Source organism: Saimiri boliviensis, chromosome 9, assembly GCF_048565385.1.
Source record: "Saimiri boliviensis isolate mSaiBol1 chromosome 9, mSaiBol1.pri, whole genome shotgun sequence".
Classification (NCBI taxonomy): domain Eukaryota; kingdom Metazoa; phylum Chordata; class Mammalia; order Primates; family Cebidae; genus Saimiri; species Saimiri boliviensis.
Genome location: NC_133457.1, coordinates 57,551,606 through 57,579,132, shown reverse-complemented (window position 1 = coordinate 57,579,132; position 27,527 = coordinate 57,551,606). Strand labels below are relative to the sequence as shown.

The 27,527-nt window shown below is 41.1% G+C and overlaps 1 protein-coding gene across 2 annotated transcripts in view; it reads right to left on the bottom strand.

Annotated features, from left to right (window-relative positions):
- Nucleotides 1-27,527, bottom strand: part of SLC9A9 (solute carrier family 9 member A9) — a 565,509-nt gene that overhangs the window by 168,048 nt on the left and 369,934 nt on the right. For both annotated transcript variants that reach the window (XM_074405917.1, XM_074405918.1), the window contains exon 12: nucleotides 26,350-26,503. In XM_074405917.1, the coding sequence (XP_074262018.1) occupies nucleotides 26,350-26,503 (154 nt within the window). The remainder of the gene's footprint in view (nucleotides 1-26,349; nucleotides 26,504-27,527) is intronic.

Sequence of the window (27,527 nt, the reverse complement as noted above, 5' to 3'; positions counted from 1 at the left end):
GGTAACAATGAAAGGGAGGTTAGCCTTAACAATGAAAGGTTTAGATATATCTTTTTGGCCAACCAACCCTTTTATGCAAATCTAACTGTGCTTGATCACAGGAATCAATCTTGATAAGTTTGCTCTTAATTTCATGGAAGGGTGGACAGTTCATGTAACAGATTTCTTTGCTTTACTGAAATGTTTCAGGGCAATAAGAACTATTGACTTTGAAGCTTTCTAAAAGATGGTTGCTTGGTCATTTTGGGGGGGGGTTATCCCACAGACAGCATGGAGATTTATTTTTATTCAAAAATACTATGAATACTTTTTGGGTTTTGATTGTTTATCTCTTCAACGGAAAAGTACTTTGTAACTGATAAGCATTTCAGCAGATCAAGGAGATTCATTACCCTGGCAGTTTTTCATTTTCAGACAGAAATGAGTAGAAATTATCCAATTTCTCTTTTTATAATAACGTCCAATACATTTAGTGTTCAATTTCACACTGCCCGTTGATTTATAGCATTTGCCAGATTAATCGAGATCTGGTGGTATTATAAAAGGTGGAGTGTTCTCTTAACCCTTTAAGTCCAGGAGACAGGCATACAGAACACCATGGGAAATACACTGACTCTGAGACATACTCCAGAAAGCAATTAACTTATGTTCTATTTATGTGTTTCCATCTTGTCCTACCCTGCTCCAAATCTTGAGAAAATATGCAGATTCTTGACAACAGCAGAGTCTCTCAGAAAGCAGTCTATCAGAAAACTTTTAGAACCAACTGGAAAGTAAGCAGGTAGGTGCATAGGAAACGTTTAAAATTCTGATGGTTTTGAAGTATAGAAAACTTACATCTTCCCTGTGTTTGCATGCCAAGTTTTCATTGAGGATGCGTTGCCTCTCCCTCTCTACCTTTCTAGGGGGCGCTGTGCTGTAGCTAGGCTTTGGATGAGGCTTTCCTGGCTCTGCCACTTAAATCTTCATCTCTCTGGGTCTCAGTTTCCTTTTCTTTAAAATGGGCGCAAAGATCAGATGAAAAGTAAAGTATATGGCACATAATAGCATTGTACAATACCCCCCCCACACACTTAATTTCCCTTAATTCAGGCAATGTTTAAAGTTCATTTCAAGTCCTACACCTTTCTCAAGGTGGTTCTTATGAGCTAAAATATGCAATGCTATGCAGACAGGTGAACACAGTTCTGTCTGCAAATATATTGAAAATCATACGATGACAGAAGCTAGGTGTTAAACGGTGTTTCTTTGGTTTCCTACGCAATGTAACCGCTTCATAGATATTTAGTGATGAATAACTTAAAAGAGAAGGATTAGAAAGGAAAAAAAAATAGAAGCCTCGTGGTTATCCTTTTTGCTTATTTGAAAATTCCCTGTTTAGATTTCATTATGCTGGCAACTCCTGCAGTTCCTCTGGCTGAAGAAGTCCTCATGGAAAAGCAACCTGTGATTTTCCTCTCCAGTTTTTGACTGCAACTTCTAACCACCGTAGCCCCTTCACGCCAGCTTCAGCTAGTCTGAGGGTACAGCCTGGAAAAAAAAGAATCCTTTCCACTTCTTATTTCTCCAGAATCTGCCTGTGCTGCCTCTGAAACACCACCTGCCCATCCTCCCCGTCTCACGGTTACTGCCCTAGGTCATCTTATCTCACCTGGATTCAGTCCCCAAAATGCCCGTCTCTTTCCACCCTGGTCCATGCTAACCTCCGCTGCCGGATCAGTTTGAGTCAGGTATGGCTCCCCTGACTGCAGAACTAAATCCCCCAGCCTGGTCCCCGTCATCCTTCATGACCTCTCCATATTCAGCTCTACCCCACCTCCTTCTCTTCATGCCTCCCGTACTTTATCCTAACCAAGCTCATGTGGTCCACCCACCGAGCCCCTTTTGACCTCCCTGCCACCGCTCATTTTAACCTCTTCCCTGGTTGCCCAGGTGGACCTTGTCTGCAGCCCAGGCCCTGATTTCTTTCAGGCAAGGCTCCCACACCCCACAGTCATCGAGCTTTTCCATCTGTCAGCTGCGGGAAAACGCCTTCTGCTGGCTTCCCTCGACCTTATCAAGACCACACTTTTAAAGTATTTATCCTTCTCAATTTTGTCTTATATTTTATAAGATATTTTGTAATATTTTTATGTTATAAAAAGTTGTATTTTCAGATGTTTTTTCTCTCCTACCTGACTATACATAAGCCTCTTGTGGTCAGAACTCATGACTGGTTTGTCTTGATGTTTAAAGAAGTTTCTTTTGCACCATAAACCCAATTCACCTGATTCTGAGCTGGAGGAAAGGCATAGGTCAGCAGTGAGAGACCACGGGTCCAACAGCCTCTGTTTCTTGGTAAAGAAGATCACAAAGTCAAAGTTTTAAAGTAAACAAGTTTTAAATACTGAAGAAAAGTAATTTATTCTTCAAAACGATTAAAATGTGTAGCTTATGTGTTTGCATTTCCAGATAGAGTTCTATAGCAAACTTGACTCTTCAAAAGAAGTTACAGACCCATTACAGAAAACTGGGATATGCAGAAAAGTCTGAGCAAGAAAAAAAAGTGTCTTTACCTTGAATCCAACACATTGCCTGACACGTTAAACTTTCAATACGTTATCTTGGGGGAAGGTATAAATCAATGAGATCAAATTTTGGGGGTGATATGGGGCTTTGGAATGAGAGGAATGTAAGCTGGGGTAGGTTTCAGAAGCAGCCAGTTCAGTGGCAGGATTTACGGGGTGATATGAAGCCCCACTGAGATCTGTCTCCAGGGCCCCCTAGCCTAGTGCCACACAGTCTGAAATAGTACGTAAGTGCCCTCCTCTCCACTCTGCTCTGCCAACTCAGTAACACACCTGGAGGGTTAATACAGTTACACACAGAACAGGATTGCTACCCTCCGCTGTAGACGCAGGCTGGGTCACGACAGAACTAGGAAAAACCGTGTAGAAGAGAAAATTATAGACACAACCATCCTTTACCCAGCTTTTCTATCTAACTAACCAGTCCCATGGGCACAACCCATGTTTCTCTACCCTCCTTCATCCTGAGATGAGGCCTTTCCACCCTTCTGCCCTTCTTTTGCTAAGAGTTTCATCAAATCAGCCCTCACAGTACCTGCCCAGACACCAGGGTTGGGGCTTGAGCTTGCACGAGACTTCCACGTAGGATCTCATCTTGCAAGCACTGCGCGGTGGTCTGGTCCTACTGCTGGCAGGGTCAGCACATGGCCTCCTTCCCACAGGCATGCCCCTTCTTCTGCCCTAGCGGGATAATGAGCCAGACCGTTGCCTGTGTTAAATTCATTATGAGAGCACTTAGTATTAGCACGAGGAGGCCCAACTGTTGCCCATCATGGCTCACCAAACATTTTGAGGCCTTCAGCTGGAAAGTGCTATAATTGCAAAACAGCCTCAGCCAGATCTTGCTCAGTCCATCAGAAACTGACAGGTGAGTTACTGTTCGGTTCCAATGAGTCCCTCCCAGTTCCGTCACATGATTTGTGAAAATCAGAGCAGAGGCAAAATCTTGCTTTCTTCCTGGTACAGATGGAAGAAGAAACTGAAAGCGAGGCTGTCCTGGATTTTGGTATAATACAGCAAAAGAAAACATTGCCTTGTTATGGACTGTAATTTGTGGCTAATTAGGTATAAATGCATTCTGGCTGGCCAGCTCCAATCTAGAGGTCAGCTGATGTGTTTCCTAATGGACCAACAAGAGAGAAGGCAAACGCTCATCACAGGGAAACGAGCGTCCTCAGCTGGGTTGAGCTGCCTGTGTCAGCACTGCCACTCTGTCTGGGTGGGGTCTGCCTGAAGCCCTCCTCCCCTGAGTTAACTCTTATATTTCTTTGATGTGTCCACTCAGAAGGCATTTTCTTCTCAAGGTCTTTCTTCATTCCCTGGATTCTGCACAACCAGGCATTGAGCGAGATTTCCCAGTGACATCTCCAACCATTGTGCACCATTCATGTGAAGCTGTTATTAGAGTATTAACAACTTAAATTTTTGTGAAGAGTTGATTCAACCCATTTCTGCCACCAGCGTTGGCCCTCCGTGTCAGCAGGACTAGCTCTACTTGAGTTCTCCACTGTTGTCTCAGCCACAGTGGCTGCCACAGAGCCGGGCTCCATACATTTTGAATGAATCACAAGCAGCACTGGAAGAGACACAGAAGCTTCCAGAAGTGACATGATTGGCCCAATGACACAGTGCTCCTGTGGCAAATTGTATTTTCTTGATTCCCAGTCCCACATTCTTTCCTCTGTTTGCTCGCAAGCCCCTCCCCTCGGAATGAAGGTTGTTCCCAGAACAGCCCTGGTCTTTGGCCAGCCAGGCTCAGATCCCACAGCAGTCGTCAGTGGACACAGGGTGGCTGCAGGAAGTGATGCCTGGCAAGGGCCCTTCATACCCAGCTCCCTCAGACTATTCCTGCATCCTGCTTCTTTGAGTCACAATACTGTATTGCGCTAAAGATCTAAGACTTTAGCCCAGAAAACAGCTGCTATCTACTAAAAGAACATTTGAGGCCTGAGGCCGCTCAGCAGGCAGCAAAGTAGGTCAACTGAAATTCTATGCGCAGGGGGAGAGCTACAGTTAAATGATGGGAGAGATGTTATGATCCCACTGTTAGGGTCTTGGGGAAAGAATAATTCCCCACCCCCAGTGGCTAACTGGCAGTAGAAACAACTAAAGGACCGTAGTTACCCAGGAACACATATTTTGTTCAGAGAAGAAAAATAGCACCTATGAGTGTTCACAAAATGATTTCAGTCAAGAGCAAGACTACAAACCTAACAGCATGAATGGTATAGGAAGACAGGAAGAGCCAGGTGCACCAGGAAACACACTGTCTTTAAGTTAAATGGCTGGGCTCTCTCTTATGGTCACTAGAAAATTATAAAGGGGAGTTGTTAGCTTGGCATTTCCTTTTTCAATGGTAAATCAATGAATCCTTCATTTTTACGAAATTGTTTTCTTGCCCTCCAGGGAAAATATGACACAAGCATAATGCAGATGCGGAAAGGAAAGGCCAGGCTGGGACAAAACGTTTAATTAAATCCCCTTTTATAAAACAACTTTCCCTCAGTTTGAAAAATGGATGAAACAAAATGTGCTTATACAGGCAAAGCAATTAACCGGGTCCATAACAGTTTATAATGAGCATGGATCAATCGCAGGTGGTGGTTCATCCTACTGCCTGTTGTGTGGGCCAGGATGGTTGGTAGGGGAGGTGGCGGGGAGCTCAGTCTCAGAATGGGGGCCGCAACTCTCCACTCCCCTCGAAGAGCAGCATTGACTTGTGTGGGAGTTGGCAGTGCTCAAAGTTCTGTGTTTAAGGAACAGTGTGGAGACAGGTTCCATCAAGGATCTCCCTGGCATGTATGCGTGTCTGTGTGTGTGTGTGTGTGTGTGTGTGTGCGCACGTGTATGTGTGGTGGAAACTGAAAGAGGAGTGTGTGGGAAGCTGCCTCTCCCTTCCAGCCTGAGAAATCTAGTCCAGTCATTCCCAAACCTGTGCCTGAGATTCACCATCATCCAGGGAGGTTTTTAAAAACACAGATGCCCTATCCTATCCCAGACAGTGGAATCAGCGTGTCCCAGGGCAGAGTCAGAATATTCTACTTTGCAAAGCTCTCAGTCTGGAACAGCCCACAGGGTGTGGGGCCCTCTGCTCCATCCAGTGCTTGCTTTGGCAGCAAAGGAAACCAAGTTTGGGGATTGCTCAAGACACGTGTTTCTTCAGTGGGGAGTGGACCCAAGTCAGCAGCAACTGGCCCAAGGGACGTTGGCTGCCTATGCTCTCCTCCAGAGCCACACCCCACCAACTCCAGGAATGTCAATGCCCGAGAGGACTCAGGGCTTCATGGGTCTGAGAGCCCAGGGCTTTGGCTGCAATAATATGCTGCTTCCTGTGTTCTTACTCAGGTCTGCTCATTTGTTGATTTGGTCATTTATTCATTTTTTAAAAGTTCTTCAGCATTAAACTTGTATGCTTCTCTATTTCATGCCCAGCTGCAGGTGAGGGGGTTATAAAGATAAATGAGCAATGTCTGTACCCTGGAGAATTATACAGCTTACCAGGAGTGACAGCCTATAATATGTGACAATTCTAGGCACTTATAGCATGCTATGCATCATTCTGGGCTTCCCCCGGGTTGACTCAGTTAATCCTCCTTGGTGACCATGTGCAGTATGTGCAATTGCCCTCGTTTTGAAGATGTTGGAGCAGATGTGCAGAAAGGTGAAGTAACTTGCCTGAAGTCGCCCAGCTAAGAAGGGGTAGACCCGGGATTAGCACTATGGTGGTTAGATTGCCTCTGAGCTGATCTTCTTAGCCTTGAGCTCATGCTGCCTCTGGCTCAGCTCATTGTACTTTCAGAGCTCAATGGGGCACAGGGAGGAAGGGCCCAGTTCTTAGAGGGATGAGGAAAGGACCGTGGAGGGGTAAGCCACCACACTGAGCACCAGGTAGAAGAAGTGGGACAAGAAGAGCATCCTGAGTCTTGGGGGCTTTGGAAGCAAAGACCTGGAGGCAAGTTGCTGTGGGTCACCTGTCACACCTGGCTTGAGAAGTCACAGAGCCTTCACACAGTGACTCGTCCCTTTAGTTAGAGGCCATACTCCTAGGACCATGTCATTCTTCCCTGTATCCCCAATTACCTTCATTCTCCAGAGGGCCCAATTAATGAAGACAGATGTAAAGAACACGAGGGCTTGGGCTCTGAGAGGAGGCTGGAGTAGCCTCCCAAGGGTTCTGGCCAGTGGGAAGGAGGTGGTTCAGTGGCACGTGTGGCCATGAGGACAGAGCTGAAGTTAGTCATGCCAGAGGTGGAGGTGGCCCTCCTAAAGCTTAGGCACCAACCTCTGGGCCTTAAAATAAAGCTCCCAGCAGTTTTATTGCTTCAGGAGTTCAGAGACTGCCCTGGTGCCGAAATCAGCCTGCCTCTGACATTTTTGGTTTTCCAGAATTAACCAACGCATACTACATTGTTTTCATGCTCACTTAAGCCACATTCAAACTGTGCTTACAGCAGGAATGGGACAGTTAAGAAGGAGCGAATGGTGCAGAAAACACTAGGAACATATGCTGACGGCGGCTGAGGATGTGTGTGACTTTTGTTTGCCACTCTCTTCTGCAGGGGAGACCCACCTAAGGATTTTACCAGTGCTGAAAACACAGCAATTGATAATGTTTCCTGTGCGAAACCAGAAAGTCTCCTTTAAGGCATTCGAAGGTATCTTTCATCTCTGCTACGCTAATGCTGCCTAAGTTCCGGGAGCTTTCCCTTTCGTTTATCATTGGCAGAGTAAGGGGACACACCCCATTCACTGCGTGCTCCGGGGAACGAGGAGAGTGGGGGATACAGGGAAACTAACATAGTTCAAGGAGTTTGGCCCCTAACTAGGGGGACAAGTCACATATGTGAAGGCAGAGAAGAGACACAGTAACCTAGAGTGAGGTATCTCCAGATCTCTGTTCTCAAACCCCCATGGCTCACCATACTCTTCACGTCCCACAGGATGTCCCACCGGGTCAACGCAGATATATATGAAACGAGCTGTCGGAACCTCTCGGTGTTAGCCGAGGACCACAGCAAGCCTTTGCTTACCAATGCAGGTCTTTACTGAATGTAGTGATACTCTCTCTTTGATGTGAAATTCCAAAATGATAACAGCTTGGTGGTAGAAAGCCACTTGAACAGTGTACCCCCTAAAGGAGCTTTGTTGGCAAAACCGAAGCCGTTTAAATATGTTCATGGACAAGAGGCTTTAAAGCAAGCCTGGCACAACTTTGGGGGTTGTTCTTCTATATCATTTGGTCTACAACTACAGACTTAAAGATGCTATTCTTGAGAATTCTATTTACTGACTTGAGGGCAACTTGATTTTGTGACATCAGGAAGTTTGTCCATTTTGTGTGTGTGTGTGTGTGTGTGTGCTATGTCCTTTCGGACAGGCGCACCCTCCTCCAGGATCTTTCTGTGCTGATATATTCTTGTTAACCCAGTTTTTTTTCTTTTATCGTTCTCACCTTTCCATCCTCCCTCCCTTTCATCAAAACTTACCCGTCCTAAGCTGCATTTTCTCAGGGCCCTACTTTTTGTTTGCACAAGTGGTAAACAGTAACTGAGACTCTCATGAGTATTCATGAGTAAATGGAATGAGCTAGAATTCCTCTTGACTCTTTCCCCAACTCCTTCCTCCACTTTGTGGTAAAGTATCTGCTTAACAGATATTCTAGGTACTCTTTGGAGCTTTAAAGGGCATTTCAGGCCATGTGCAAAAGGGTGTGGAGCTATGCCAAGGAGGGTGGGAAGTGTACTTATGAGTAAGGTGGGATCCTCACAGAAAACCTCAGAGAAACACTTTTAGCACAAACTAATATTCCTACTGTGTCAGGTAACTTAGCATGTATTTATAGTGACTTCCTTACTGACCATTGGTCTCCAGTTTTATCAAGAACCCAAGAGTCAGTCAAAGGCATCTCGGCAGGTAAACATATGCATCCTTCAAGCATTGAGGACAGCCTAAGACTGTGATTGCTAATTTCACATGGGCCAATATCCATACTTTTATTTTTCTAGAAGAAAGCCTTGTTATCTTTCAATGCAGAGTCATACTGAAGAGATGACTGTGTGCTCTGGATGGGCTGTGGTTTCTAAGTTTTCTATGCTAGCTCCCTTGTGGGCCCTTCTCTCAGAGTTCCTCACCTCTGCCCAATACTTTCAATTTGGCCACATGTAAAGTATCCTTTAAAATATCCTCTAGGGAGTGTCATTTACTCATCCATCCATCTGTTTGTCCATCTATCCATCTATCCATCCATCCATCCATCTATCCATCCATCCACCCATCTGCTCATCCATCCACCTCTGCTAACCCATCATCAGCTACCCACCCACTTAACCACACACCCCCTAATTACCCATCCATCCTTCTACCCACCTGACCACCCATACCCTTATTACTCATTCATCCATCCACCCACCTATCAACCCAACCACCCATCCCTTACCTATCCATCCATCTACCCACTCACTCACATTCATCCATCCAACCATTCTGGGTATGATTTGATCTTGCTTAAATGGGAGAGGGAGACAGGTTGCGGAGGAAGATGCCTGCATAGTGGAGCTCCACCCTTTAAGGTCAGTGTAGAGCAAAAAGGGCATAAAGTGACAATTTTATACAAACAAGATAGGCTTACTACAAAACAGTTTCTGAAAGGACTCATATACTGTTACGGAGCAGCATCTCAGTGGAGATGTGCCCTCATGTCAACAAAACAGACAATACATTTTCAGCTCCCTAGTTCAGAATGCTCACCAAGCTCTCACATGTTTGAAAACTACACAGTTATAGCATTGTTGGCTTTTGTAAATTGCCTGCTACTCACGCAAATTCTAACTCGAAACTCACATGGGCCTGGTATGGTGGCACGAGACTGTAATCCCAGCACTTTGGGAGGCCAAGGCAGGAGGATCACCTGAGGTCAGGATTTTGAGACCAGCCTGACCAACATGGTGAAACCCCATCTCTACTAGAAATATAAAAATTAGCTGGGTATGGCAGTGAGTGCCTGTAATCCCAGCTATTTGGGAGGCTGAGGGAGGGAGAATTGCTTGAACCTGACAGGCAGAGGTTGCAGTGAATCGATATCGTGCTACAGCCTGGGTGACAGAGTGAGACTGTATTTCAAAAAATAAAAATAAACTCGCATGTTGCAAGTAAGCGTGCTTAGCACTAGAAAATGAAATGGGACTGGTGAGGTCAGTTAGTAGAGCCTAACAAAGGCTTGCTTAGGCATACAAGATGGGAGAGGACATGACGTTGTGTAAGAAAACTGCCAGCCCATGGGGCCCAGTTGGGTAGGAGCTAGGGATGAATGACAATGATTTTCCTAGTAAGTTGGAAGAATGTTCTCTGAGGTTATGGTCCTCTGATTGTTTCCAGTACTTAAGCATGATCAACAAAGTATGCCTAAGGACTCCATTGACAGACTCTGAGAAAGAGGCTTCTGAATCCTCTGCAGCGTGTTCTGGCCAAGGGACACATTAAGGTATGGTATAAAACAAGCCACCCTGTGGGTGAGCAGATTAGGGCTTGGGGAGTGGGGACTGGGGGCCAGAATACTACATTTGAGATACAAAATTACATTGAGAGGCAAGGTTTAAAATCATTTGTCTCACCACATTTTCCATCTGTGACTTCTCAAAGCCACAGCAAAGGCTCTCCCACTCCTCGCCCATGTGCCTGCTATACTGATAAGATGAACAGTTTTTTTTTTTTAAATAGTTTTCAGCATAACAGTGTTTCAAGACGTAATCTCAATTTAATTGCTTCTTTGTAATGTTTTATCTATTTTAATTACTGTTTTAATGTGCTGCTTGTACCCTGAGGTGCTTCTGTAAAGGGGACCATTTTAAGAAATGAAGAACTAGATAAACAAATAAATGCATAGGTAAGGGATCATATTAGTCTACCCTGCATTTAAATGAGCATTTTAAATTTGCCTGCTATTGAGTGCTGACTAGCAACAGTCGCTCTTTCACGTTTAAGGACAGAGGTATGATGTCTAAGGTCCAACGTAAAGCATACGTAGAGCTGGGAATAAAAGGCAGTATTCCCAAGGGTTGTCCTAATTCCCAATAACTAGAATTTATGCTATCATGTTTCAGTTCGATCTTATGTTCCCAACAATTCTTTAAAAGTAACAATAGCTTGAATGAAGGCAAAAGTATACGTTTTCCACTTAACTCTAGTAGCAACTGAATTGTCATTTTCCTGGCCAGGAGACAAATTCCACAGACCCAGTTTTTAACCTGAGTCATGTTACCCTGAGTCACATACACGACAGGATTGCATTCCTTGGCTTACTAAAGCAGGAAATGGCCCCGCGGCTTGGGGTTTCCTGACTGGATAAGAAGGTGGTGTAATGACTTAACACCCCTTCACTCCCCCATGGTCACACCCGTATTTTTTTTTTTTTTTTACTTCCGTATTTAAACACAAGCAAGGTCAAAACAATAGATGAAATTTAATAAAGCAGTAGTAGTGACGCCTAAATGTTTTTACTGACTTCCTAAAACTGCTTTGGAATCAGCTTCAACTGCATTTATAACTGAAGAAGGAAATGAAGCTCAACACCCCAGCTACGAAATTGTTTGGTCCTAAATTGGCCGGATGCCTACATTTCCTTCACGTAAACAGGGTCAAATGTAAGGTCAGCCAATTGCAAACTCAGATTCTAGCCTGTCATATGCTCATAGACAAAGATATCAATGAAGCTGCCAGGTTTCCACAAAGTTGAAATGCAACCTCTTTCTATCATAAAGACCAGGCAGACGCAACCAGGGAACAGCATAGAAGCCTAGGCCACTTGGAACAAATGTGGTTCGTGGCGTGCAAAAGAAATGACTTCATCATCATGTCTCCGTTTTCCCCAACACACACACACACACACACACACACACACACACACACACACACACATCCCTCTGCTTTTTCAGATTCAGGAGCAGGGTCCTTGACTTTTTATTACTCTCCAATAGTTCATTTTTAAGTCCTCTGGTTACTTCTAATCACATAGTCTTAGCTTAGTAATATGTAATAATAACAATCTCTAAATTTCAGCTGGAGTGAGTCTTCCTCCCTCAACAGCTTGGGCCTGCTGCCAGGGGCAAAGGGGCAATCTTCTCATTTTCCTTCTCTTCCTTACCCCATTCCTACTTGTTAGCTTGACTTCTCCAAGGTGAGGGGACAGAGGAAAAGGAAGAGGTAAATGGGCAAGAACTGTTTCATTTAATTGGTATGACTGAGGCATATTTCCATCTGGCTGTGGTGGATATTGGGAGCCGGCTCATGTGGGCATTTGTGAGGTCTCTTCAGGGGCCCATCCACCCCTGGGCCCTCTGAGCTGCAGTTTCCTGATATGGACTGTATGTTCCATCCACCACTGCCTTGGCCCCTGAGCATCTAACTGTATAACCCAGGTCATCTTCTGCTGTGATCCTCTCACCCTTCCAGGTAACATTCTAGGTCAGAAGCTAAGCCACTTCCACAAGGGCTCTCTCCATGACATTACACACATCAATCAACAGGAAACACGCTCTTTGGATACATTCTTGGTGGAAATGTAGCAACATGTCAAGCTGTGGCTCTCACTCTGCTGTTGCAGACCACTTCAGCCAGCTTTTGAGGCTTCAGATTTCAACGATGTGAGTCAGACAGCGAGTCTATCACTGGGTTCCCCAGTCCTCTGAGGACATGTGTGAAACTTGTCAATGGTCTCACTGAAGCCACATCTCAGGGGGGCTTAAGATGAGGGCAAACAACTTATTACCCTGTTTTCAGAGGAGATGTAATTCACAGGTTGACTTTGACCAATGGAATGTGAGTAGACATGATACATGCCATGCCTAAGCAGAAGTTCTTAGAAACTTTGGAACTTCCAAACCTTTTGCTCCCTTCCTCTTCCACAAGAGAATAGAGTGCTACAGATGGGGCTGCTCCTTTAGCCTGGGCCTTAGAATGGGAAAACAGATGGCACAGAGCCCCAAACAGAGTCAAGCCAAGCTGAGCTGCAGATGAGCCCAGCATAGTCACGCAGGTTTGTAGCTGACCCTGTGCATTTATAGAATTTGAACAAAACACTGATCTTTGTGGTTGTAAACCACTATGATATTAGGACTAGTTCCTGCAGAAAAACTGGTGTATCTACTAGCCAAGAAGTGGCCAGGGAAGTATGAGATAAATTAGGTGGAGTGTGTCTTAGAATCCAAGTGAAGAAAGTGTTTCAAGTAAGATCAATTATGTTAAAAATGCAAAGTGAAGCTTGACCATTGGACTTAGCCATGCTGAGGGGAGTATCAAGACTAACAAGAACAGTTTTGGTGGAATGATAGGGCTATAGACTGATCAGAGTAAGAAAGAGTGAGAAGAAAGGATTTGTAGACAATATATAACTCTTTTGAAGGATTTGCTGTAAAAGACAGCAGAGAATGGGCTATAGCTGGAGAGAAATTTTTTTTTTAAATAAATTAAAAAAAATTAAACTGGGTTTTCAAATGATCCAGTGAAAAGGGCAAAATAATGACGGGAGCGAGAAAAGAGACAAATGTTGGAGTAAAGTCTTCCAGTAAGTAGAGAGGATGTGATTAACCAGCAAGCAGAAGGGCTAGCCCTAACGGGAGTGAAGTCAGTTTGCCGTTTGTGATATGGTGGAAGGTGGAGTTTAAGGGCACTGAGGCAGAAGGTAGATACACTGGGGACCTTGAGGAAGTTATCTTCTGATTGTTTCAATTCTCTTAAGAATTGGGAAGATGATCTGCTGAAAGAAAAGGCTGGGGAGGGGGTGATGGGGGTTTGAGGAGAGACAGTGGAAACTGTTGCCCGGCACAGCAGGAATGTGAATGGGCTAGGGCATCTCCGGCTGACTGCTGAGCAGTCATCCAAATGCCCACTGGGTGCCAGGCACTGTGCTAACAGCTGAGAGACAGAGGGAAGAAGTCCAGGCCTCACCTTCCCCCTCAGGAGTCTCACAGTCTAAGGTGGAAAGTTGTCATTCGGATCCATTAGTGAACCATGAGTGACTTCTGGGTGGTATGACCTATCAGGATGGGAACTGTGGGAATGGGGTGGGAGTACAAAGCAGGAAAGAGCCTTCGCTGGAGCAGGAGGCTGCTGACGGGTGAAAGGTTCTCGGAGGAGACGACTGACTCAGTGTGAAGCATGGAAGAAGAAATAGGTAGTGTGGCATGTTTGGGAGAAATTAAAGTGTTTCAGTATGGCTGAGATATAAGGTATGTATGAGTATATTTGTGTGTGCATATACATGTGTGCTTACATGTACACAATCATGTGTATATACTCACAAGCATGCATGTTTAGAAGAGGGTTATATGCATGACAAAGTGATGCCCTGAGACACATGTGTTGAAAGCCATGATCGACATTCTGCCTTCCTGTTTCCCTGAGACATGTGTCACATACTTGAAATCACCACCTTATCCCCCTCTAAGCCTCATCTATTGCAAACACACTTGGAGAGAGTCAAAGTTATAATGTTATTTATTTTTATAGCATGCATTAGAAGCTGAGGCACACTGCACAACCCAGTGAGAAATTAGTTATGAAGATGTAAACACAGGCCAGATTTTCATTTCACCTGGGTGCCCTACTGAGTTATACAGACTGAGAATTTGACTCGGTGACTGAAAAAAAAAAAAATCCTAGCCAAATGTTTGTGTCGAGAACTGGAAGCAAAAATATGAAGTAAAGCATAAAAAATCAAAAACGATACTATGATATCATTAACTTTACAAAATACATTTACTCCTACAGTCTTGTGTTTCTTTTGTTGCTGGTAGAATAATTTTCTCTCTGAAAACCGTTGCCTTAAAGTTAACCTTGAAAAACATAAAACAGGGCAAGTTGTTTTTGCAAACGCCTTGTATCACTGTTTGAAATGGTTTCCAGTTAGCATTCCCTAATGGTGTTCCTGCTAACTTCCTAGTAAAACCCTTTTCAAGGCCTAGAAAAGGCAAACAACTCCAGTACTACTGAAAACCCTATGCCATGGACAAGCTTGTGTTAGAATATCACAGAAGTTTTCAATACTCAGAATGCCGACAATGGTTATTTTGAGAAAAGCAACCAGGAGAATAGGGCATTCTTGCCTGTCTAGAGATGGCAGGAACATGCTTTGTTTATAGCCCCACTGTCTGCCCCAATTTAAAGAACACGTGCTTGTATCAACCAAAAAACCTATGACAACAGGTCACAGGGCAGGAGTGAAGGGTGAATTAGGGATGTAGTGTCAGCTATACAAAGGCAGGGGTTTCTGTCTCTTTTGTTCCATGCTTTATTCATTGGCTGGCACACAGTAGACGCTTAATTAACATTTGACAAATAAATGTGAATGAATGAAGGAATGAATGAGGGATGGAGGATAGCATTTGCAAAGACACATTACATCCTGTGGGATGAAGTGTCCCATTAGCAAAGTGGTAGCCATTGGTGGAGATGCCAGGAGTAGAGTGTGCTCCATTGGCCACACAGCCTGGAAACTAAATGGTGAGGGCAGCAGAAAATGTTACGCAAATAGGGCATAGCTTGAAAGACGAATGTTTGCTAGATCCTGGGGCCTAGGTAACAAATGTTGCAAATTGACCTGCTAGCTATGGCTCCAAGTAAAGAATGTGATGAACAACCAGATGGACATTGAGGGGAGCCAGGGGCAATCCACACACCTGTCCACTGGCAAATAGTGAGTCTAGAAAGATTTCTCCATAGTCAAACACTAGCAAAGACAAGAAAATTAGCACAAAGCTTATCAAGATGTTTTACTGAATGAGGAAACGGGAACATCTTCCTGCAGACCCAGAAGAAATGAGCTTCTGGAATCAGGACAAAGTTTTAGAAAACTGTTAGGTATCCTCAAAAGCATGCATTATCCTGGACTAATAAGAAACCAATTGGAAAGCCACCAAGGACAAAATAGATTACATTGCTGGTATTTAAGTTAACTCAACCTTACTGGAAAGCAATTTGGCAAAATGTATTTTGAACTTTAAAAGATATTCTACCCTTTGACTTCCTAATTCCATTTTTAATAATCTATCCTAAAAAAGAAATCAGAGATATAAAGTTTTTACATAAATAAAATAACCATAGTATCATTTATAATAGTCTAAAATTATTCTAGTCTAATATACTTTAATACAAATTTAAATAAATAATTTTGATGTATTTATATCATTCTGTTATTTAGTTCTTAAAAGCATAAACTCAAAAGATAGCCAATAAGATTAGAAAGTGATCATCCTGTTTTTAAGTAAAAAATAGAATATCTGAATTTTATAAAAAATCTCTCTGATTGCCAATAGAAATGGCTTTAGAAAAATGTACTAAAGTGTTAATCATTATTTCTGTGTGAAAGGACTTCAGGTGAATTGTATGTTTTAAAATAATTTTCTAGTTTCCTCATTTTAGTTAACGATCATGTATTATTTTACACTCATAAAAATTAAGCACTGCTCAAATGCCTCCTAGTGGTTAATGGAAAATAAAGATTACTGTTTTAAACAAACATATGCCATCCCCCTTTTCTTTGAGAATCCCACTGAAATGACAAAAGTGCTACACAATTGAATAGACCCATGGTGACAGTGAACGAAAAAAGGGTGGGCTTATTTTGATGGCTAGGTCAGAATAAACTGCAATCCACATGGACACAGGCTGCAGTGGAGGCAGCATAGCCAGAGGGGTAGGTAAGGAAACCCACAGCAGGCTGTGACGGCCGTCAGAGTGGGCTCAGCAAACCCACTCCCAGCACTGCAGCTGAGCTCTCTCGACGAAGAGAATGGTTTATCTAAGGGGCACTCATATGGGTGCTATGCCTGAAAAGAAGAGAGAAAGGAGGCCTGAGGGGGACACGAGATAACCCCTAATGGCCAAATTGCATCCTATAGATAATGAAAGAAAAGCCGACAGTGCCACCAAGGAGAAAACTATTGGAGATGCTTTTGAATCATCATCTCCAAACATGGGGCAGCTTCATTACTGGCTGACTACGATCTTTACCACAAAACTAGCACTAGAAAGAGTGTTATTTAAAAAAAAAAAAAGAAATGAAGAGCTAATTTTCATCCAAACATTCCTGTAGTGTTTTTGCGAAACAGCTACTTGTACTAAGTATAATGAAATCTGCATTAAAGCACATTTTGCCTCTAATGGGCAATTCCCTGTCTTAAGCAGTTTCTTCCAAGTGACCCTTTATGGTAGAATCCAGTACTTATTTTTAAAAACTTCAGTTAAAATCTCACATTTGGTTACACAGTTAATCTTTAGGATAGATGCAAAATGGGTCTTTTATTGAACAGAGTCATTCCTTTAAACAGTTTCATTAACGTTTAAAATGCATACTAGTAAGTAAAAGACTGTAATATATTAAAAAATAAGGCTTTATGTTTTAAAAGGAGACGTTACGGATCCCAGGGAATTAAATAATATTGATCAAAACACTGAAATCTGTTTCAAAGCAATACTAGCTCACCAGTAACCAAAAAAAGAAAATAAAAAGGGTGAATTTCCACTGCATAATGCTTATAAAAAGGACTTTTCTATATTGTTTTCACTCTACATTATAGGTTTCCCCATTACCAGAATTAGAGAATGAAAGAGGGCTATGAACATACATGTAGGATATGACCATTTTAAGTTTTAATTTTGGGATAAGTAAGACATATCAGACTAATAGAAAGGCAAATTTGAATATTGCCTATGCTAACCTGATATGCATAGCCAAATATATACATGCAAATTAATAATATATACCATTGATAATATGGAAATATAAGGCCATGATTACAAAATATTATAGTAGGAAATTTAATGTACTTCTTTCAGAATCTGATACATCTAGTAAAACTATAGGTAAGATGTAGACAATTTGAGTAACATAATCAAGAAACTCAATTTAATACAAAACTGAATTATCCTAAATGTAATAGTTGAATCAGATGATGCTTATTGATGCATGCTGAAAATAGTGGGTAAAAGATTGTCAGAAACAGGATATTTATACTGCTCTTAAGTATCCTCCCTCAGATTAAAAACTAATTACAAAGGTAAAAATATACCTTTGTACTGAGGTTACCACTGTCACCTATGAACAAACAGCATTACCAATGGTGGAACAGCCTGACCTCATGTGCCTGTTGATATGAAATATCCGTTATTAAGCACACAACATTATTGATGAATATTCTTGCCAGAAATATTCAACCTGAATTTCAAGCCTTGACCTAATTTCCAGTTTATAGGAAACACAGCACAGAAAAGAATATATTAATATGTGCTATGAGAAAAAAAGCAGATCCAGGGTGTGGAATAGTGTATGAAACAACTGACCTGGTTTCTTCTGAAAAAAATTAAAAAGAAGAAAAAACTGATTAAAAAGACTTAAAAAAAATAGCAAATGCAACACCTTATCTTGATTGGATCCTGAATTTTAAAATATAAGCTTTTGCAATAACTGGAAAAACTTAAATATGTACTGATAATACTGTCAATAGTTAAAAAAAAATGCTAGGTAAAATAATGGTACTTTGGTTATCTAAGAGAATATCCTTATTCTTAGAGGATGCATGCTTAATATTTAGATAAGAAGCATATAATGCCTACTCTCACATTCAAATGGTTCTGTGAAAAATAAAGCAACAAATTAAAAAACTTTCACATATAATTATATTTAATGTACATGCACGTGATATATATAAAGAGAGAAAGGCAAGAAAGCAAAATGGGCAGTTTGTTAATAATGGGTGAAACTAGGTTAAGGGCATATAGATATTCATTTTACTTTTAGGCCAAACCATATGAAATTGCCAATACTTGACCATTTTTAGCTACAAATACCTTGAGTACACAAATTACCACAGGAGACGCTGGAAAGGTGATAGAAGATATACCATTAAAAATGGCTAAAGGAACCAGAGGGCTGCATGGTTGACTTTGATATAGCTTTTAAAAACTAGATTATTTGTATATTATGCTATTTTAGAACATAAAAAAATGGAAAAACCTTTAGTTCATGTTATAAATATAGCATATGCTTAATAATACCTAAACCCAATAAAGATAGCTCTCTTCCCACAAAGGGAAAAAGAAAACTATAAGAAAAAATCTTAGTTATTATTATACATATAAAGTTTTCGGAAAAAATAGTTATCTTAAGAATGTAAGGATAATTCAGTATCAAGACATCTATTAACATATTTCATCATACTATAAATTAAAGAAGAAAAAACTATACAATTTTCTCAACATAATCTGAAAATGGTATATACATATAAATAATTCACTGACATTTCTAATAAAAGCTGTAAGTTAAAATAGAATTATTTTATGAGTACTGAGCACTGCTCAAAGGACATTAACATGTATATTTTCCCATTTAATCTTTATACATTTAATCTTCAGAGATAGATGCTGTCATTATCTCCATTCTACTTTCTAGAGTAAATGCCTAGGAGAGAATGCTGGGTGCTATGGTTTGAATGTTTTTTGTCCCTTCCAAATTTCACATTGAAATATAATCCCCATGCAACAATATTAGAAGTTGCAGCCTTTGGAAAGTGAATGAGATTGGGCGCCCATATGAAAGGTTTTGAAGGAGAAAGTCTGTCCCTCTTGCCCTCCACCTTCTGCCGTGTGAGGACACAGTGTGTTTGTCCTTTCCAGAGGAGGTAGCATCATCCTGGAAGCAGAGAGTAACCAGACAACTGAACCTGCTGGCACCTTTATCTTGAACTTCCCAGCTTCTAAATCTGGGAGAAAATAAATTTCTGTTCTTCATAAATTTTCCAGTCTTAGGTATTCTGTTATAGCAACACGAAACAAACGAAGACACTGGTTCATATAGTAACTGTATTTTTACCTTCATAACACACCGCTAGTCTAGGCCAAGAGATTCCAGAGAGGAAACCAAATGAAAACTCACCACTAGTTCAATAGTACTCTGAATTCTGGTTTATTCCCCCAATATGTCTGCCACCATTTACTTTTTAGAATCTTCCTATAACTGTTACATGCATTCTGTTTGGTGTTTTTAGCTACATTCAGAGGGAGAGAAAGTGACCAGCACTGGAATCCTTTTCTACAGCCTTTGATTAACAAATTCCATATACTGCATTCAAAATCCCTCTTTTTTTTTTTTTTTTTTCAGATGTTGGCTGTTATCTAAAGTACGACTACATCTATTACTTAAAGTAAGGACACCATATTGAATAATGCTTTATGATAACAGGCTAATAAATCTCCTTTAGTAGACCAGAATATCCATTGTTTGGTAAACCTAGTAAATGAGAAAAGCTTATTGATACTGATATTCTGAAGAGCACCTTCAGAGAAGACGACTAAGAACATGGCTTGTGGAGAACAGCCGGCAGGGACAATTTTGCACACAGAAAGAAAGCATATTAAAGAACTTATTTGGTACTGAAAGCAAATTTAGGAACTGCTAATTCATAACAATTGTTATAAACCTAGAATACTTTTAGGTTAAAAATAGTTTACTACAGTTATTCAGTATCTCTAATGTTAATGTCAAGCTAGATTGATTTAAGCAATCAATATTTAGATTTATAAAATGTATTGTAGAAGAACCTAAAGAAAATAGAACATAATTTTAAAAGGCAGTACCAGATAGGGAATATGCGGTATCAATCTACATTCAAATGAGTAAACTGGTTTTCCATGTTTCATGACAGAGCATATTTCTCAGGTCTGTCAATTAACATAAATTGATAAAAGTCTACAAATTTATATAAAATCACTATAAAATATAACAGAATCAATACAGCTTGATGAAATGTTATAAATTAAATATCTAAAAAGTTCCCAAGCAAAGATTATTATGTTAAGAAGGAGACAGAAGCATGTTTTAGAAAGAAACTTTTTTAGCTACTGGATAATATAATCCTTTTTGCGAGCATTTTTCTTTAAGATGTTTATAATTTTGAATGCAGAAATAGGAGTTGCCTGTGAAATTGGTGAGTCTAGCTACTATTGAAAATAGACTAAACTTTACAAAGACGATTTAAATTTTCCATGTATACTATGATTTCATAAATAGAATTAAGTAATAATAGTTTATATGTGTATGTGTGTTGGGTGGGACAATAAAACAGTATTTGGGTAGGAAAAGAAAGGCTTATAAAGGCTCATAGATATCCTTTCTGTACTGTTATAGCAATATTTGTTGAGCTCTTACTTTGTGACCTAAATTCTGTACACACAGAATACTTAATCCTTTTAATGTTCTAAAGTGGTAGATATCATAATTCCAAATTTAAAGATTAAGAAAATTGAGGCATAAAGAGGTTAAATTTATTGCTCACAGTCCTGTAGCTTTAAGAGAGGGAGGCAGGGTTGGGACCTGCTCAGTCTAACTCCAGAGTATGTGTATATATTGACACACTACATTAATATATCAGTGAAGCAAACTGTTAAACCTGCGTGAAACTTTGAATGCTAGAAAGGAAAGCAAACAGAACACAGTTAATATTAAGATAACTTAATTATATATATTCCCCCATTATATTAAATTAACATTTCTTCACCGCAATAAGAATGTATGTGAGCAGATACATTTAACTCTGCTATCATTTAAGACTTAAAAACATTACTAAAGGACAGTTCTCTTTTTATCTTTGTATACATATTTGTGATGGCTGTTACCTTAAAACTTTGAAGCCAATGGGTACAAGTGATAAATAAATCATTTGAGGATGGTTTTTTGTCATAAACCAAAAGTAGAGTTTAAATATTTAATTAAAATATTGATAGTGGGCTGGCACGGTGTCTCATGCCTGTAAGGGTTGGAAGGCTAAGGTGGGAGAATTGCTTGAGCTCAGGAGTTTGAGATAAACTTGGGCAATGTAATGAGACCTCATCTCGGCTAAAAATAATTTTTAAAAGGTTAGCTAGGCATGGTGGTGCACACCTGTAGTCTTAGCTACCTGAGAAGCTGAGGCAGGAGGATCACTTGAGCCCAGGTGATCAAGGCTGGGTGGAGCTATGATTGTACCACTGCACTCCAGCCTGGGTGACCAAGCAAGATACTCTCAAAAAAAAAAAAAAATTGATAGTAGAAGCACTGCACTATTTAACAGTGACTCACTCTGCAATGGACATAAGTCAATGTATGCAAACAAATTTGTTGGTTGATTTGGGGAAGAGGCTGACAGCAGGATGGTTGGGGATTCTGAATGGGATTGGGAGATGAGCCTGAGGGGTAACAAATTCCCGTAAGTCCTGTAATTCTAAATTCCTGTAATTGAGAAAGACAGTCTTCTCCATTTGGCTACTTTGGACTAATTGATTTACCTGTAACTGTCCCAGTCAAAAAGAAAATCTGCACTGAAGAATTTCTGTGTTGTATGAGCTAGTCAGCCCAATCACTTGTGATGGATGAAGATTTCCCATGTTTGTTTTTAACAGGCCTGTCTTGGTTTAAAAAGTACACCTCTTTCTTCAAAGGATTTGTTAATCAGGGTAGATTGCAGGCATTGAGAACAAGCTCATTTATTCAGGGTTCCAGAAGAATGCACTAGCTGGGTGAGCAGGCCCTAGGCTTAGCCCGCCTGGATTGGAGCCTGGTTCTGCAGCCCGACAGTGATGTAACCATGGGCCATGCTGGCAGCCACCAACCACCCTAGTATGTGGCTACTATCAGCATCCCCATTTGATAGATTAGAAGCTGAGCCACAGGGAGGTTATGTGCCTTGCACTTTATTATCTAATACCTGGCACAGAGTAAGCCCTCAATACAAATCGGTTATTACTGTTAGAGTGTTCACAGGTCAAAATTTGGAAGCTGTAAAGGTTATCTTTTTAAGGGCGCTTTTCTTTTTTTTTTTTTTTTTTTTCCACCTGGGTACAGGTGGGCTAAGGCCAAAAAGGGCATTAGTCTTTAAGGGCGCTTTTCTAACTATTTGTCATCTGGGAGACAAATACTGTGTTACTCTGGCATTCAAGGCCTTCCACACTGTGGTTCAGATATCGTGAAGCGATGGGTCCTACATTCTCATCTGGGGAGCCCCGGAAAGGTTTGCACTGTGGTATGGGCTCCATTCTCATGAGCTGTTTGCTGAAAGTTTGTTAGCTCCATGTGGCACCCTATATTAAGCCAGGAATGGGGTTACCATCTTGAAGTTTATTATCTGGTGCCACTGCCAGAGAGCTCTACCCTGTGGTCTTTAATGTTTATCTGTAAGCATGTGCAACCATTTGGACGATTATCTTGTTTACTGGCTTTTGTAGGGCAAAGCCTGACACCTTTGGTCTTTTTTGTTTCCTGACTAACAGCAGACCTCGTCCTTGGAGATTTCAATTGGGGTTTCCTCACCGACAATATTAACGAATTCCACAGAAGGGAGGAGATCCAGATTTTAATCAAAAAACCATTCTACTTTCGTTTACATGAAAACCTCCAAAATAATGCTGGAGGACTCTTTTCCTTTTCTCTAGAATTTTAAAAAGCAAAGGACTGATTTATTTCCAATGCTGCATTACAAATATTCCATTATTATTTTTAAAAAGAAAATACAACAGCTTCGGGACAAGAAATTCAAATGGTGCTTAGGACAAGACGCAATTAAAGGGAAATTTGTTTCACATATAAACATTATTATTTGTTTCTCTAAACATAGGATCATTACTGTTTTAAAGCCAGTTCCATCAAAGTGCAATTTATATTAATACTATCCATTTGTGCCTTATATGAAATATTTTCTTTGCATCCTACTGTGGTAGTTTTGTGGCTGAAATAGCAAATTTTATGGGGATTAAGAAAAACTAATTCAAATACATATCAAATAATTTCAGAGAAAAAATGGAGACTCAAGACGAGAAGGCCATGTAAAGTAGATAAACAAATCACATTCAAGTGAGGGTGTTTGGGTTCATTCAATATCACATTTGTCTTCCCATCTCTTGGGTTTCTCCATTTATGTTATTTTATTAAAGCTCCAATTTACCTACTTCGCGATATTTTTGGGGAAGAGTCTGACAGGAAAGTTGGTTAATGAGACATCACTCTGTAAACAAGTAAAGCCTTGCTAAATAGAGTCTAAATAATGGGCGATTGTGAATTTAAAGCTATAATGGAATTGGGAATTTCTTTCACGACATTATAAACCACGATAGGAAAGTGGAGCATATGATGGTATCACTACAAGTTAGTGTGTATTTGTATACACACAATGACAGTTTTATTCTTTAATGTTTATTCTATTATGTCCTATTTCCCTCCCACTGATCCGTGCACAGGGACTCTTCCTCTTTAAGTGAGCCCCTCCTCCCTTTAGTATAGGCGCTAAGGAATCTACAGGGCAGGCTCAGGTGTGCCTGGCCCTTGGCAACTGCAGCCACGTCTGACAGTATCAACATTAGCCCCATCTCTACCAGCGGGTAGGAAGTCTAAACCAGCAGTTCTCCAAGTGTGGCCCTGGGACCAGCAACACAGGCATTTCCCGGATGTGGTAGAAATACAAATTCTCAGGCGCTGACCGAGACCTACTGTATGAGAAACTTGGGCTAGGGTTTAGCAATCTGGGTTTGAATGAGCCCTCTATGCAGTTCTGATGTTCATTCAAGTTTGAGAGCCACTGGTCTTAACTTACTCTGCCCTGTACCTATCTGTCCTAGGGGCCCACAAATCTATGAACTTCAGTTTTTCTCCTTTAGTTTTCTCATGAATGGGTCTCTGGTCTCTCTGACTGGGTTTCCACCCTGACTTCAGATTTACACTATAGTTCCCAGCTGAGATGATCACTTTGCTCACTAGACTGGAAGCCTGTCAGCTCAGTTCCCTGAATACCACACAGTCCTACCTTTAACCATCTCCCTCTTGTCTGGTGGCCAAGTCTGGCACTGAATCGACTGGGCCATTTGGAGTCAGTTTCCACTGGGGCATCTCCATGATGTGGCCGCCCCATGCTGTCCTCCCTGGCAGGCCACAATAACACTGGCCGGGCTACCAGGCGCTTCACCCTGGGCCACCGTGGTTCATATCAGTATCCTTCCTTTCTTACTGGGCCTTGTCCTATAACCTGGATAACTGTCCTAATCTGTTTAAAGCCCTGCTATCATACTCCCCTCTTCCTGCTGAACCAGATATCAAGGGGCTGCGTAAGTTATGACACCTATTTGAAGTCAGTGGATGCCTTAGGGAAACACTGTAAGAGAGCTAGGTAAATACTTTAGGATAAAACATGTTACTGATTTGGGGACAACTTTTTGGGGGGATTAAAAAAGGAAATAATAGAAAATAAGTTATATTTGATTACTTTAAGGAAATGCTGGCATCACTAATTTACGTTCTGAATATTTTAACTTATGTGGTAGGGTATTCAGTACTTGTATTTTGTGGGGGCCGCATCCTCTAACTTGGTTTCCAAGCCCTAATTTTTCCATCCAACAATCTACTTACTGAATTTTATTTTCCAGAAACCTAAACACACCACCATCTTACTAACAGTTCACAGGAGACCCAGTGCTATAGAGTGTAATGGAATCTGTGTACTCATCCATGGGAGCCTACAGGTAACCACCACTGTGAAAGAAATTGCAAGTCACATTTATGTGCTTACAAAGTAATTCAGGAAGCATTTCCAAACACTCTCTATTCACCTTTAGTCAAAGCCTTTTTATGTGTTTAGCAATATTCACAGTACTTCAAGAAGTCCCTTTTTCCTTGAATTTGGTTTAATGCATAGCCAGTTGGCCTGGTTTAAGCATAAGCTTTCTTATACTAAACTTGTGAGACCTGCAGTAAACGGTTAATGAAAGTGTTTACATTTGTGGTCACATCCATTTAATTTTTCACGAATTACGTACTCATTCCTACGATGTGCCAGGCACTGTACTAGGCACTGTAATAACAAACTCTTGATGATAAGAATTTTCTTGGAAGTCCTTTTCCGGTCAGATGGATCTTTATGTGTTGAATGCAGTAGGTATAAATTTGTCTTATAGATAATGGGTAGGAACCAGGAAGCAACTGCATGATCATCAAAATGTATAGATTTGAGAAATAAAATGTGATTTACCTAAAGCACTGTTGTTATCTTCTGGGATATGAAAATGAGGACCCAGGTCACAAGAACGTTAAATAAAGACAGCCACACTTCAAAATAGATTTACCCATTTTCACAGTTGGCACCAGCTACTCATTTTTGTCAAATCTTCTGTTCCTCCCATATGTCAGCAATCATCATTCAGAACTGCTTACTGGAGGGCCACTGACTGAAGCCTTTACCCCCTTTTCCTGTATGGAAGTGTCTACCTGGTTTCTATAGCATCCCTCTGGCTAAGCATATGGCTCACTAAGCAAGTATGTTTAAGCATTTCCTATGTCCCTGTTTCTATTGTAAGTGCTATGAGGAATTAAAAACAAAATAAATTCACTTTATCCTCGGTATTATAGCTTTTTCTGTATCAATCCTACTGGATTGTATCTTGAGGACAAGACCTGTGTCTTATTTTTATGAACTCCATAGTATATCACATTGTACCAAATACAGATTGTTGAATGGAAGAATTGATAGATGAATAAATCAATCTCTAGGGACAGACTACAAACAGACATCATTCTAGGATTTGGAAGCCTCCTGGAAAAGTCAGTGCAGTTGGTACAGGTCATATTGTTTTACCTCATGAGTGAAGGTCAACTTGACTGCCAGGAAATTTAGGGTAGAGACCTGCCATTATACTATTGACTAAGTTAGCAATACTAGAAATTGAACAGCACAGCCATGCCTCATAATGATTTCCTTTGCTAGATGGTGCCACCCACCTGATCTGAAGCCAAGTCAGCATGGGGGTTGTTCCTCCTCCAAATATCCAGACAGTGAAGAACACGAGGAGCAGCGTGGTGGTAAACATCATTTGCTTGGGCTGAGATTCTGTGTTCCGAATAGCTAAAGCAAATGCAATCGCTCCTCGCAAACCTTGCAGGAAAAACCAAAGGAGAAAATAAGCACCTGGCAGGTGTCTTTTTCATTTCAATGGATTCATCTTCACAATTTGCTAACACAGTTTTTTTTAAATTAAGCTTTTTGAGTTAATTGTAGATTCATAAAGAGTTGTAAGAAATAATACAGAAAGACAATGTATACTACATTGGGTTTTCCCTCAGTGATATCATGTAAAACTACAGCTCAATATCTCAACCAGAATATTGACATTGATCCAGTCAAGAAAAAGAACATTTCTGGCTGGTTGCAGTGGCTTACACTTGTAATCTCAGCACTTTGGGAAGTCGAAGTGGGACAATCACATGAAGTCAGGCATTTGAGACCAGCCTGGGCAACAAAGCAAGACCCTGTGTCTACAAAATTTTTTTAAAAAAATTAGCAAGCCATGGTGGCATGTGTCTTTAGTCCCAGCTACTTGAAAGGATCACTTGATCCCAGAAGTTCAAGGCTGCAGTGAGTTAGGATTATGCCATCAGTCTGGGTGAGAGAGTAAGACCCTGGCTCTAAAGAAAGAGAGAGAGGGCCGGGCGTGGTGGCTCAAGCCTGTAATCCCAGCACTTTGGGAGGCGGAGGCGGGTGGATCACGAGGTCAAGAGATCGAGACCATCCTGGTCAACATGGTGAAACCCCGTCTCTACTAAAAATATAAAAAATGAGCTGGGCATGGTGGCGCGTGCCTGTAATCCCAGCTACTCAGGAGGCTGAGGCAGGAGAATTGCTTGAACCCAGGAGGCGGAGGTTGGGGTGAGCTGAGATCGCGCCATTGCACTCCAGCCTGAGTAACAAGAGTGAAACTCCGTCTCAAACAAACAAAAAAAAAAAAAAAAAAAGAAAGAGAGAGAGAGAGATTGATTTCCATCACCACCAGGATCCTTCACATTCCCCTTTTATAACCACACCTACTTCCCTCCCACACACTCCTTCCTTAATTCCTAACAACCAATAATCTATTCTCTGTTAGGATAATTTTGTCATTTCGAGAATGTTATATAAAGGG